The sequence below is a fragment of the Corvus kubaryi genome, unplaced genomic scaffold, assembly GCF_017639235.1.
Source record: "Corvus kubaryi isolate FWS band 111438036 unplaced genomic scaffold, C.kubaryi_AGA036_p1.0 37391, whole genome shotgun sequence".
NCBI classification, from domain to species: Eukaryota; Metazoa; Chordata; class Aves; order Passeriformes; family Corvidae; genus Corvus; species Corvus kubaryi.
In genome coordinates, this window is record NW_024581130.1 from 5956819 (window position 1) to 5971552 (window position 14734).

Genomic DNA, 14734 nt, shown 5'->3' on the forward strand with positions numbered 1-14734 from the left:
CTAAAGTGTGAATTCGTATTAAAATACTCTACACTGGAACATTGTCAGCAGGTCATAAAAAGCGCTTATCTACTTATTTATTAGGTCTAAGGTTTATCTGATGCGTTTCATCTTTTAACAAATGAGACATTTCTTTCCCTCTTAGTCATTTTAGGAGTGTTATTTAATTTGTGTGTTATTTCATTTAAGTGTATTCACTGTTTGTGAACAAACAGTAACAGGGAAATCCCAAAAGTTGCAAATAGGTACATTTTCACAGCATTGGTAATCAGTATTTTGAAGAGGCTTTCAAAATTTAGAAAAAAAGAGCAAATAAAAGAGAATTATGAGGTTTTGTGTCATTATGTTTTTATCAGGTTTTCTTAGTTTCATCAAAGGACAAAATAAACAGAAAAAAGAACTGATCTTTGAAGATCTAGTCTGATTGCAAAATTGTAATTTCACTGTTTCAGGCCATGACTACTTTAGCTGCCTGTGTTCATGCAGTAATAACCAGTATGTATTAAAACATTAACAGCATAATCTATTTTATTTTTTTAATGGAAACCGCTGGATTATGAGTATTTATTGCACAGTTGCATACCTAAGATTTCGTTTGCTGGAGTTGTGTTTATGGCAGGGTAGGATTTACTTGGTAAAGCCCATGAAGCTTATAACGTGTATCTAAAAATAATCCAAATAGTATTCTGTTTTTTGGAAAGCAAACTGTGGAGTGCTCACATGTTGCACTTCCAGGAACTTTAATGGCAGTTGCTAACACTTGTGCCCAGAGCATTCGAATGATTATGCATGTTCACTGTATAAATACCTAAAATACAAAAAAAAGCATAGTTTCCAAATCCCTGTATTTCTATCTTTCAGATACTGCTCAGGCACATTTTGAAATAGTAATTATTTATACCACGATAGAAAGCCCCAGATCTATAATTCACTCATGGGGCTTAGGTCATTTCATGAAAGGCAAAAGTATAGTGCATTACTCTGTATGCATAATGTAGAGCATATTTATATTTAATGCTAACATTATTTTTCTATGAGGAGACTATTCATGAGGTATGCTTCCTTTTCAGAATGTTGTTTATGTTGTATGGATTTTCATTTTGAGATGGAAAAAAGGCTTGTTTCCCAAGAAAATGTTGGCCACTTTTAAAAATCTTTCTTTCCTTCACTTCCATCTCTTCCTTTCTCTCCTTCCTTTCCTTTTTCCTTTTTAACAAAGGAATTGTTCACTGGTAATATAATAGCAATAGGTTATGTATAAGTTTTTTTTTCTGGACAAACTTCTCAAGCAGTACCAACCAATATAATCTGGCTTTGATAGCGAGGTTGAGATTAGATCAAAAAATACACTACTATTTTTGCAATCCAATGAATACCTACATTAATTTTAATGTTAAAAAAATTCATCCTATAGCAATATTAGAATCTCATTAATCCACACTAATTAGTGGAAGCCTTGTATTTAGGCTGGCTTTAGGTCACTTCATGTAGTCACATCAGGTATGTCAGAGGAGGAGTGAGCCACTCTATGTAGGAAATCACCTGAGGATAAAAGCACAGAGGCACATTTATGTCAGTGTATTGTGAGGATTTTTATCTGTAATGTTTATTAAAGCTCACAGAGGACATGCGTTGTAAGTCTGGCTATTGAGCTAAGGCTGTGCACTTCAGTCAGCTTTTCAAAAACGCCTCTAGATAAAGTTCTGTGCTAACCCTTCTCTGGATTATACTCTGCATCAGGAAGTATATCATCCCTTAAAATATCTCAGTTTATTCTTCAGTGTTACTGGCACCATAGCAGCAGGAGACAGTTTTTAGTGGGAAAACATGTTCATGCTGTTCCTGTCCCAGAGCATCTCCTGCAGGTCACACACAGGCCTTGGGGACATGGGTGGTCCTCAGAGTCCAAATGTGTCCTGCCCTTTTGCTGCAGGAAGGACCTTTACTCAACATTGCCACAGGCACCGCAAAAGGAGGAATTTCCTAGATGGCTCAAGCAGACTGACATTCCTGCGGCAAGCTGTCACCTTCCATCTTCTCAAGCGAGCAGCCACCTCTTCCTTGCTCCACTCAGAAAACAAAGCCCCTGCAAGGCAGGGCAGAGGAGGGCTGAATGCTCCAAGCTCTTGCTTTGGGAAGGCAATGCTTCAGTAGTCTTGCTTTGCCCTGTTAAGTTGCTGGTGCACAGGATTTGGGGTCAGATTTAATGACCAAAGTGTAGCCAATGTCCCGCTGGACTGATTATGTGTACTCAGCGTGGTGCTACCACCAGCAGCAGCATGCCAGGAGGATGTGGAGGTGGAAGAGGATGCAGGATAGATGACTTTATAAAGTGTTTCTAGCTTTTTTGAGGCCTAATAGCTACTATTTGCCATCATGTCCACAGAAATGCTATGGCCACGTTCCCCAAAGTCCTCATGGCAGCCAGAAAAGTGTGGGAGCTAGGAAAGCCAGCAGTAATTGACAAAGTCATGCCTGATGATTCCAGTGACTGTTAAGAGCAGAACTGAATCTGTAACAGTGGTGATACCACTCTGTGCTCCAGCAAGCCTGAAAGTGTAGTTGCAGAATGCCTCACAGTTTGCAAAAGGAGGGGAAAACAGGATTGTTTTATTTCATCTATGTAACATTATATTTATATACTTGTGTGTTTGTAGATCTTGGAATCGTAGAATGGCTTGAGCTGGAAGGGACCATGGAGATCATCTCATTCCATGGGCAGGGACACCTTCCACTGAGACCAGGTTTCTCAGAACTCCATCCATCCTGGCCTCGAACACTTCCAGGGATGGGGCAGCCACAACTACTCTGAGCAACCTGTGCCAGCACCTCACCACCCTCACAGTGAAAAATTTCTTCCTAAAATCTAATCTAAACCTACTCTCAGTTTGGAGCCATTTCCCCTTGTCCCGTCATTACATACCCTTTTAAGTAGTACATCTCCATCTTTCTTGCAGGCCCCATTCAGGTACTGGAAGGCCACAATTAGGTCACCCCAAAGCTGTCTCTTCTCCAGGCTGAAAGATCCCAATACTCTCAGCCTTTTCTCATAGGAGAGGTGCTCCATCCCTCACATCAACTTGGTGGCCTCCTCTGGATTCACTCCAACAGGTCCATGTCCTTCCTGTGCTGGAAAGCCCAGAACTGGATGCAGTTCTCCAGATGGGGTTCATTCAGATGACTGGCTCAGAGGGGCAGAATCCCCTCGCTTGACTGCTGCCCAGGGCGTATTTGGCTTTCTGGGCTGCAAGAGCACAAGACCAGCTCATGTCCAGCCTCTCATCCACCAGCACCTCCAAGTCCTTCTCAGCCAGGCTGCTCTGGATCCGTTCATCCCCCAGCCTGTACTGAGAGCAGGATTTGCCCTGACCTGGGTACAGCAGCACCACTTGGCCTTGTTACACATCATGAGGTCCCCATACCAGATGTACCCATACATCTTGCTGCCATACAACAATCCTGGTCAGCAGAATGTAATTATGGTATTAGGGAATCACACCTCCTCAGGATTATCAGAGGCCTTTTTATCATCTTCACAGACTTTCCCTCTTTTCTCAGCATAAATATTTTTCCTGCCTTTCCCTTTTGCAAAGCAGAGAAGTTGTTTGCAAACTCTTTGAAGACTATAAGCAGCTCCTACAAGGGAAAAGCCCTTGAAGCAGTGAGAGTGGACTGATTGCAGCATACAGTACATGCTAATAACATCTTCATAGCAGAGGCGTTTTCATTATAATAGGAACTATACCATGATCCTCAGATTGAATTTTTACCTTCTTCTGCATTTATCTGTTGAGTCAACGGTCACAGGTTACTGGTTCATTGTAAAAAGCTCTGAAGAATTACTGACACCAAAGTAGTGCCATTTCCCATGACTGTCTCTTTGCAACTTCTGTGACACATTGGGCAACAGAACAGGCAAATGACCAGCACAGGATGCTGGAATCTGACAGTATTCCCAGTGCCCTGCACAGAGTTGGGAAAAGGAACCTGCTAATGCACTCTGCCACTAGAAAATGTGCAGATGATACTGAGTTGTGGGGGAGTGTTGATCTGTTGGAGGGTAGGAGTGCTCTGCAGAGGGACATGGACAGGCTGGATCAATGGGCCAAATGCGACATGAGGTTTAACAACACCAAAGTGCAAGCTGGCCCAGAGGAGGTTTAAGTTGGACATTGGGAAGAAGTTCTTCACAGAAAGAGTGATTGGGCATTGGGATGGGCTGGCCAGGGAGGTGGTGGAGTCACCATCGCTGGAGGTGTTTAAGAAGCGACTGGATGCGGCACTCAGTGCCGTGGTTTAGTTGATAAGGTGGTGTTACTTCATTGGCTGGGCTTGATGATCTCAAAGATCTTTTCCATCCTAGCTGACTCTGATTCTCTGATAACTATTACACGTTGCTCACATTGAGTGTTAATCAAGTGTTTATAGTGAATTCACAGACTGATGCTTGAGTCTGAATGATGAGCTTTCAGGTTGCCTGAAAACTTTGTCTCACCAAATCCATGCAGACTCAGCCATGTGCAGAGGAACTTGGCACATCTGCACTTTGTCTGCCTTTCTATTTCTGGTGCAAGAGGTGAGGAATGAGAGGAAGAGAACATATAAGGGTTGCCTACTGAGAATCAATTCTATAAATTATGTATTATGCAGACACTACTCTGCTGATGCTAGCCGATCCCCAATTCTCACTTCCTTGTTTTTCCTTCTATAAATAGCTATGGCCAGGTTTTCAGTTGTAAAATGACGAGGACAAAGCTAGAAACCTTTTCCATTTAATAACCTCTGCCAAAGAAGAATAAGGTAATATTTTTCATAACTGTGATGTCCTCAGGGTTTTAACAATCTGGGAATACAAGCAGCACTGTGTTGTTGATAAGATACTGGGAGTAAAAGTGGGAATAACCATGCTGAATATTAAAGAGGGAAATGTCCTATTTTCAGGATGATCAGTATAGAAACTTGGTATTGTGAATTTTCCGGACTTTTTTTTGTCTGTGTAGGAACACTTTTGCTTTTTGTCTCTCCCTCTAGATCCAAATGCTTTGGCTGGACAGACCGGACCTGACCACGCTCTTATAGGAGGAATAGTGGCTGTAGTTGTCTTTGTAACATTATGTTCTATAATTCTCCTTGGTCGATATCTGGCAAGACATAAAGGTAGGACAATTCAGTGGAAGTTCGGTCACTTCTGGAAGCATGGCATGATTTCACCTGTGGGTGCCATTCCCTTTCACCTTCCCTGCTCTGCTAAATGATTCGAACAAAAAAATCTTAGTTCTCAGTCCAGTTGAAAGAGAAGTCCCTGTGAATTTTAATCAGTTTTCTGGTGGGCTGGCTAAGGCAAAGGACATGGAGTTAGTTAAATGCACAGGGTCATCCTACAAGTCAGTGATTTAGAGAGACCAAGGGGTAAGATTGGCCCTTGGTTTTGGCTCTTAACTCCTGATATTTGATTGCAGTTCTCATCGTGCTCTCATAGTTTTAGCTACCATATCAATTCAGCAGAATATATATGCATTGAATGAACAAGCTTTTTCATTTTAATGGATTAGGCTAATATTTTAAGTATATATTTAAAAGATAATATTAGAAGCTGGTGGTGAGTTTTCACATCAGTTTATCAATGATCCCACTGGAATAAGGGGTTCATTCCTGGGGCTAGCTTTACTTATTGTGTGGTTTTACCTTAATAATTCTGGTCCCTTCGTTTTCAGTCCCTTCTGCCACTAAAGATAACAGGAATGGAGTGACACTGACTTCTGACTTCCCTATGATTTCATTTGGACCTAGTTGCTGCAAAATCATGCCTTGAGATTTAACCTCTGTGTGGCTTGTAGACCTATTGCTAAAACTCAGTTGATCCCCTGATCACGCCCCTCAAAAAAAAAAAAAGAGAGGATGAGTGTTGGTATTAATTCAGTAAGTCTCATTTTAGATAGGGTAATCATATACCTAGCAAACATAAATTGATAAAAACATCAATTTGATTGGACTACAGGGGAGAAAATCAGGATTTTTTTTAATGAGCCAGTGAAAGTGTCTCTCTTTTGTTTAATTTTCCTGAATGAATAGTTGTACATCTTATGCCAGCATAAGTAATGCTTTTCACAAAGGGAAATTTGGCTATTGTACACATTTCTTTTTATTCATATCCAGGGCATAAAAATAGCTGTGACAGTATAAAGTGAATTGGTTCAGTTAATAAAACTGCCTCAATTTCATAAATCTTGGAACCTACTATGATACAATTCTGTAAAATTAAAGCATAGATATGATCAAGAAAAAACAGAAATACAAATGAGTGGCCATTAAAAAGAATAAAAAGCATGTTTATGAATATCTAAGTTTTTTAAATTGCTTTGTTTTTGATGAATAGCTATTTCCTGAAATAACCAAGATTTTCTCACTTATTCTATAACTGAAAATTATATTGCCTATTACTGCAGTTTGATAAAGTGAAGTTTTATTAAAATATTTATTTAATTTGTTGTGGATCTACTGGAGTTTGTATATGTGCCTTTATCAGTGTATCAGTGTAAATATTTCTTCAGCAAATTAGAAAGTTGAGCATACCTTCATGACGTATACTAAAAACTGTGTAAAAATATTTTTCACTCATTAAAAAAATGGAACATTGTTTGAAATGTACTACCTATAATGCAGAGTTAAAAAAAAAAACCCTAATCTTTTTTCTCTTTTTTTCTTTTCTCTTGTACTGATTCCTACAGGAACATATTTAACAAATGAAGCAAAAGGAGCTGAAGATGCACCTGATGCCGACACAGCCATTATCAATGCAGAAGGCAGCCAAGTCAATGCAGAGGAGAAAAAAGAGTATTTCATTTAGATGCAGAGCTAGAATCTTGGAGTTTTATTTATCAGGCTGACTGCTGGAGAAAACTGGCTATCATTTCTCAGAATTCATTTCTGCCATCTTCTGCTATCTTTATTAACTCGCATAACTGCTATAAGTAGCCAGTTTATGCCAACAATCAGCTGTTGACATCATCATTCTATAATTACAGTATCATGCGTAAAGCAGGACATTTCTTATTGCCTAAAAATCATATTCACTGCTCTCTTAACATACAGTGCTTGAATATACAGCCTTAACAATGTTAATCATCATCCTAATCCAAGTTTTCTACATATTTAAGTGTTACGCAGCTTTCTTTTTCGGTTTTCTTTTATCATGTCCCTACTAGTATGTCATAGAACAAAATTCATAACAAGTACTATTAGGTAAGGTCCTAATTTACTTACAGAAAATGTTAAGTCTAAGATTAGAGGTTTACAAAGAATATTTTGTATGTCTATCTATAATTCAAAAAGCAACTTGTTTTTGAAACATATGCCCTTGGAAACACAAATTGAAATCTGTTCAGTATAGTTTCCTGTATGCTTGGATTTGGTGGAAAAAAAATCAGCCCAGTGAATTTTTTGTTTGGTTTTGCTTTGTTTTGTTATGATTTAAGTGGTACCTTGACAACTGTGCCATGTTTCAGTGGTGAAAACATGCTGAATAGCTATACAGATTCTGCAAAGTTAGGTAATAGAGCTTCTTTTGAAACAATTTGTCCTGCCCTTTTACTTGCTTTTGGGATCACAAAGATTAGAGAATTTTCTGAGTAATTTATGGTTTTATAATTTATTTGCTAAACATGAACTCACCTGCCTACTCAAATTTGATGTATTCATGGGGCATAATTGCAAGGCATTTTAGTATCTGTATATAGTGCATATAATAAATTCAGTTAAACTTTATTTGATACATATTCAACTTTTTTGGCAGTAGCTAAGTCAGTCACAAGTAAGCATTTTCTAATGTCCATTATATCCCTTTAGATATGACTCAAGTCAATATTCTGAGTAGATAACATGTATTAGTATTTTTTTGTCTGTATGTCCTAGCACTGTTCAGCAGCAAACTTTTCTAGTTCTTGTTAATTTTTTCTTTGTTATACAATGGAAGCACAATGTTATATGGAAAGGTAGTTTTAAGCTAACAACCAGTGCACAGCCTCAGGTTTTAAATTACAACCACATTTGATTACTATCCTTAAAAAGTACTATTGAGTTGCAAAAATTCTCAATTTTTAATTTGGCAGTTCCAGAGCTGCTTCTCTATGTTGGTTTGCCAAAAGAAAAAAAAAAAACTAAAAAAAAGAAAAAAAAAAGAAAAAAAAAGAAAAAAAAAAGAAAAAATAGAAGTGTTAAAACAAAAGATATATGTTTTGTGTATACAGTAAATGGACTAATTCTTTATATTAAATTCCTGTCTATGCATTTTGTGAGGTACAAACTTATGTCACCGTGAATGATAGAGAATTCCTGCCATGCTTTTAGCTCCACAGTGAAAGTCTCTGTTTGGATTATTTCTGAAATTTTTTTGTGTAATTGACAGCTGAAAAATCACATGCTCTTAAATATGACAACAAAACACTGTAAGCCCGTTGGCTTATTTCCTCTTCCAATGAAAAGAAAAGGTTGCCATAACAGGTCTTGGAAAAGATTCTACACTGGAGAACGCAAGTTAGTCTAGTTGGAGCTCGCTTTGCTCCTGTGTTTTGCACCTTTGACAAAAGAAGTATTTCTCTCTGGTTGATGTATTTGTGAAGCATAAAAGCATGATGGTCTGCTGTAAAGGACTTTCTCCTGGGATTTTATTTTTGTGTGGGGAAGGGAGAATTTGGAGTACGACATCATGTGGTATGGTAAAATGGAAGATAAAGGTGCTGTGACAGATTATTTATCAGAAGAATATAAACCTTTTAAGGACAATATTAGAGTATTTTAATTGTTTTTGTTGAAGCATTTATCTTGTTAATTTCTAAGAAAAAAGGGTGACGTCAATCAAAGCAGCACTTTTTTTCAAAATATACAGACATAAATAATATGATGTGGTTGAGTGTTAACATAATAAATCATATACAGTATGACATTTTAAAGAAATAAGTCTGCATTGATGTGATTGCATGCTTGTTTTTACAGTTCACTCCATACCCATCTGTGGAAAAATGCAATAATATGTTAATATAATATGGTAGTTTGAGAGAACCAGGTAGGTGCTACTAGACACATTGAAAACTAGTATAGGTTTACAAGATATTCATGTCTTTTAAAACATACACATGTAAAAGGCTGGCAAAGGAAGTCATTCAGTTTAATACCAAAAAGATGGGTTCTTGTCGCAGCAGTTAGTTACATTAGCTATAGTACAGTATCAAAGTTTTATTTCAGGACCTGGGGCCCAGTTCAACTAAGCTTTTAAGCACGTAGTCAGCTTCAGGCGTCAGAGAAGTTCCCTTGGAGTATAAGGCACTGTTCATATGCTTAAAAACTAAGTGCTTCCCTGGATGAGGGCCTTATTTGCTCAAGTGGAATTCCCCACCAGCATGGTGTTTACGCCTTTCTTCTTTCTTCCTAACTCCAGCTCGCTTGAATAGTAGGGTTGTTACTTGAACCATTACCCAGCCAAGGTCAGGTAGGACCTTCAAAAGCAGGACTGGCCTTGTGGTAACCATTTCAAACCATATTCTCCAGTGGCATAGAAACAACATTTCAACTTGGCAAAAAAACAGATATAAATTGTACTGTTAAAATAGGGATTTTTTTTTTTTCATTGGCTTTCAATTAAAACTCCTCACATGCACTCATTTTTAACCCATTTGATTTTCCATTATCTTGCACCTGGTGAAGTCCCTTGCAGCTGTGCACAGCAGGTGTGAAAAGCCCCACACAGAGCGTTCTACCTGGATAGCACTTTGCAGGCCTGTCTGGTCTTCACAGGTTCAAATTTCTACACTGGGTGTAAAGAGGCATCCCTCTTTTTTTGTAAGCAGAGTCATGGCTCAGCACTAATGACATTAAGTAGGCTAAAAGCCAGTTGTCCATTCCCTTTGCCCAAGTTCCCATTCTGGAACAAAAAAGTTTTTATTATGGTGCGAGGTACCTAGCGTGTGTGTAAAATGGAGGCTCTGAATGGGAACCACCTTTGCTAAAATGTATGTGACATCCTCTCCCTCACTCACTTGCAGAGTAGTTTTCTCCAGACCAGGTAGCTAGTTTCTGCCAGTGTACTGTTTACAGTGTCGATTGCTGATTATTTTTAAACTTTTTGATGTAGATTTTTTTTTTTTTTTAATGCTTCAAGAACATTCTCATGATTTGAACAAGAAAGCGGTGCATCAGAAGACAAGGGGTGCATCATCCCACTCTTTTAGTGTCATCTGACAAACCAAGAGACAGTTTAAGGAACCTGATGTTTAACTTGAGGCTCAGAGTTTAAGCTAGAACACTTCAAAAAGTTTCCACAGTACTTAAGGATGGTTCGTCTTGCACTGAGACTCCCTCTCTAAAGGAACACATGAAGAAAACCAACTTTTTCTGAGTGAGGCATGAAAGTTAACATCTTGTGTGTTTTCATTGCAGTATAATATATATATAAATATATATATATAGCTATTTCAATGAAAAGAAAGGACAGAATCATCTGTAATTATGTAATTCATGATTGTAACAGCACTGAAGTTACCATGTACGCACATGTACAGTAGCTCTTTCAACAGTTACAGTGTAGTTACATGTAATTCCCTGTAACATAGCAGTTCTAGTGTAATTTAGTGCCACTTATTGTAAAGTGTTACCAAAAGGAAAATGGACTTCTTACCTTTAGAATTCCATTCAAATTAAAGGTAAGTTTATTAAATTAGCATCATGAAATCTGATATTGCGTTTCTTAATTAAGGAGGTGATTTAAAAGTTTCATGTTCACACTGCAGCTTCCCCCACCACTTACCCAGACTCCTCAAATGTCTAATCTCTACACTCCTAGGAACTGGTAATCTGTGATGAACATACCAAAAAGCCCAGCTACTCAAACTCTAATTGAACAAGCTCTCTAATAAAGAAAAAAAGCAACGACAAAAATGATGAGTAATGCTTTTTATTAAGTGGCACAAAGTACACACTAAAAACTATGCAAAAATATAGGTAAATACAGTGTACTTACATGTAAGTATCTTGTACTTGCTGTGTATGGATATTGGAAAACCGTGTAATTATAATATGCATTTTGATTATTTCAAGCAGGGGGTGACCCCTAACAGTCACAAGGGAAAAGTGGAAGGTACATGTACAAGCAGTGGATATCCTAATGCAATATGTGTAATTCCTCTACCTGCAATGACAACTAATTTTTAAAATGCTTATACTGCTCCTCATTCTCACCAGCTTTGCTTTCCATTTCTTGGAGCACCATTAAATACCACTGAAACACCTTTAGGCAAAGTAAGACACTGACTCCTCTAACGGCTTTGCTGCCAGCACTCTGAATGTCTGGCAACACTGTTCTGTAATCTTATTTCTGGCTCAACAGCACAAGTTTCATCTTTTTTTCTGTCCTCAAGGGAGCCTAGTATGTTAAGATGCTGAAATATGCTGCCATATGCCCTGGTATTTTTAGCATGAACAACAGAGAGAAAGAGAGAGAGAGAGAGAGAGAGAGAGAGCTGCATTCTTCTGACCCCTATTTTGCTGAATCACCTCACCTGGAATTTCCACTACTTGCTCAGTAACACCGGGTAATCTTAAATTGTAAGTACAAAATGCTTCCATTACAGTACAGAGGATGCCTTTAATGATAAAAGCTAATTTTTGTAAACATAAAGTTTTGTATTATAGATCTTTTTACTTCTTGACACTTTTCCATCCTGCCCTTCCAGAAGAAATGCACCGAAAGACAGATAACATAGAATAGCAAAAGAAGACAAGAATTTTGTAAGCCTTCTTGTGGTTGCCATTGCTATCACCCTCCTTTGTGTCCTGTGTAACAGGCAAATAAATGTACTTAGCAACTGCCATTAGCATTATTCCACACTATACTATTCCTAGAATATGACATCTACCTCTTAGTCTAAATACTAATGCTATTTGTATGCATTTTAAATACTATTGAAACTTTGCTTTAGTCTTGAAATGAGATTACTTTTTTTTTTTTTTTTTTTTTCTGTTAAAAATAGGTAAAAGTGTTGCCTGGGTTCGTAATTCTTGCCCTGTATAGTTTTAGCTTTTAACAGGGCATAAGGACACAGCCTCAGCTGGTATAAATCAGCTTCACTCTGTTGCCTTAAATGTGGGCCAATTTACACTGGCTGGGGATTCATCCCAAAAAGCTTAAAAATAAACTGCTATAACACATCAATATTTAGTCAGCTCTAGATAATGATGTGCAATCCAACTGCAACACAATTCTTCCTAGTAAGGCATGCACGTATGAAGAGAAACTTTAAAAAGCACATGCAAGCTTTTGAATTAAATATGCAGTATCAATACTGTTGAGATATCCTGACTTGTCCTCCTACTTATTTAAATGTAATATTGCCAGGGCATGTTTACATTAAAAACACTCAATGCATGGGGAGCAGAGAAGGACTATTGCAAACAGCAGGAGAAAATTAAATTAATAGAGAAGCCTTTGATGTCAACAGAGCAGACTAGAAACTCTTTTGAGAGTAGGACTTCCTACAGGGTTTTTCAGGGTGGACCTAGGGCCTCTAAAACACATGGGAGTTGTTTACTTGGCATTAATAGAAGCTAGCACAGTTCCTTCTTGCTATCAAGGAATCTTACCCAGCACTCTGCACTTCTTTTAACTCAGGAGAAAATAAGGGTACAAACATGGTTGAACAGCACACTTCTATATCACTCCACATCCTCAGGATGCTCCAAGCCTTGTGCGCTTCCAGCAGCCCTTATGGGAATTCTTCCAGCATCTAGGAATCATCCTGTTGCCAAGCTGTCTTCATTTTCTTCAGCAATGTTTAATGTACTCACAATCAAACAGAAGGTGTGAAGCCAATTTGATGGGTCTACAGTTCTGGGGGCTTCCAGAGCCTTGCAGTAGATGGGGAAAAAAAAAAAAAAAATTAAAAAAATTCTTCATGGCTTCTGTGTTTACTGTAGGTCTGCCCTCCACGTCCTGTGTCTTATGTCATTTATTCTCTGCTGGGCTAAAAGCAGCGGTCTAATTGGGAAGGAGGTAGGAAAAGTATCTCCTCTAAAAGGAGCAGTCTGTGCTAGTATTAAAGAAAAGTTCAAGGGTTTTTGTTTCTTCACTTTTTTAAGATTTCAGGTGCAAAGCCAAGCCTGTTGGAGTCAGCACTTTAGCACTTTCCCTGTGTTCAGGGTCAAGCCAGCAGTGTTTCATGTGTGAGCTCTGATCTCATGTTTCAGCACAAACTACAGACAGCCTTAGCCTGCCCCTATGCATAGTGCTGAAAATCACCAATGCTATTTTCTTCTAAACATACTGATTTTCTCAGTCTTGTTCTAAAATGAAATACTGAAGGGTTTTTATAATAGGTTTAAAGGGAAGGGTTTTAAAGTAGTAACTTGTAAAGAAAATCGTAAGGATGATCATCAACTCTTTATGTTGATTATAAAGAGGAGGATAGTCTTTAATTGCTAGGCTGATTTCTTTATCATTTCCTCTTTCTCTCCTTTCTATGCATATTGAGTAATGTTAGTAAATATGCAGTTGCACATGTCCTTTTTCAGTGAGTGCACATTTGCTTATACCCCTATATAGCTGTCGTAGAAATATGCAAATATAACCTACAGTCATCTGCTTATGCCAAAACAGTGAGCCAAGGGAGTGAACTCATGGATTACTGGATTCATATATGTCCTGCTTCCATCAAAATTGAGTACAGTATGCCTATTGATTTCAAAAGAACAAGGCTCAAGTCCTTAATGCACATGTTTGAGTTGCTATTTAGCTCTTTTTCAAAAGAATTATAAAGCAATCCTTGTGCATCCTTTACATTTAGCCCAGATATTTTATAACTACAAAACCCCTTCAGTTCAGCAGGAAGTTTCCTAGAATAAATAATAAGGCATAATTTGTGAAGGGACTATAACAACTTCATCTATTCATGGTCAGTGTAAGTGTATTCTCCTAGGAACTCTGGTGTACTTTGCTCTTACAGTGGCAGTTTATGGCCCTGAGAAGGATGTATTTGAATGGTTCAGAAATACAACCACTAACCTGTAAAAAAAAAAAAAAAAATCCATGGGAATTAAACATATTGCACTGATGATAAGACACATCAATTTCATTTTATTTCCTCATTAGTAACTTTAAGCAGACAAAATGCATATTGTAATGTTGGGTACATGACACTTGCATGTTGCTATGCCTATATACTTACAAAGTATTCAATGTGTACTTGGTGGCGCTTAAAAATGTCATGTACAATTCTTCTAAACATTCTTACAGGGTTCCCATTTGCACTTCATCTTTCAGAAAAGTCTTGTCAGAAAATTGTCTGATGAATATTATTGAAAAAAAAATAAAATTTCAATTTTAGTTATCTGTTGGACATTTCTGAATTGTCTATTCATTTTACTTATTACCCGGTGCTTGCCAGTTTGGCAGTGGAGTTGATTTAGACCAGTGGCTGTACATGCAGAGAGTTCACTGAGCAGATTTTGCTGTTTCCAGTAGAATTGTTTCAATCATACTCTTCTTGAAATATTAATTCTGAGATTCTAAACATTAATCCAAGGAAATAATCTTTGAGACAGAATTGCAAACTCTATTCTTTTGATTTGATGTTTATATGCTATTTATTGTGTATTGCTTTATAGTTTCTTCTGACTGACAAAGTAAGAGCTGTTGGATGCCGTCCTCACTGTAGGAGAAATTCACCCTTATGAAGAGGTCAAGTGATGA

At 37.8% G+C, this 14734-nt stretch overlaps 1 protein-coding gene across 3 annotated transcripts in view; it reads left to right on the forward strand.

The window, feature by feature from the left end:
• The window catches only part of CADM2 (cell adhesion molecule 2), a 591021-nt gene extending 576640 nt beyond the window's left edge, over positions 1–14381 (forward strand). For all 3 annotated transcript variants that reach the window (XM_042037859.1, XM_042037861.1, XM_042037860.1), the window contains 2 exons: positions 5032–5157; positions 6729–14381. In XM_042037859.1, coding sequence (XP_041893793.1) covers positions 5032–5157; positions 6729–6847 — 245 coding nt within the window. In that variant the 3' untranslated portion in view covers positions 6848–14381. The remainder of the gene's footprint in view (positions 1–5031; positions 5158–6728) is intronic.
• Positions 14382–14734: the final 353 nt, after the last annotated feature.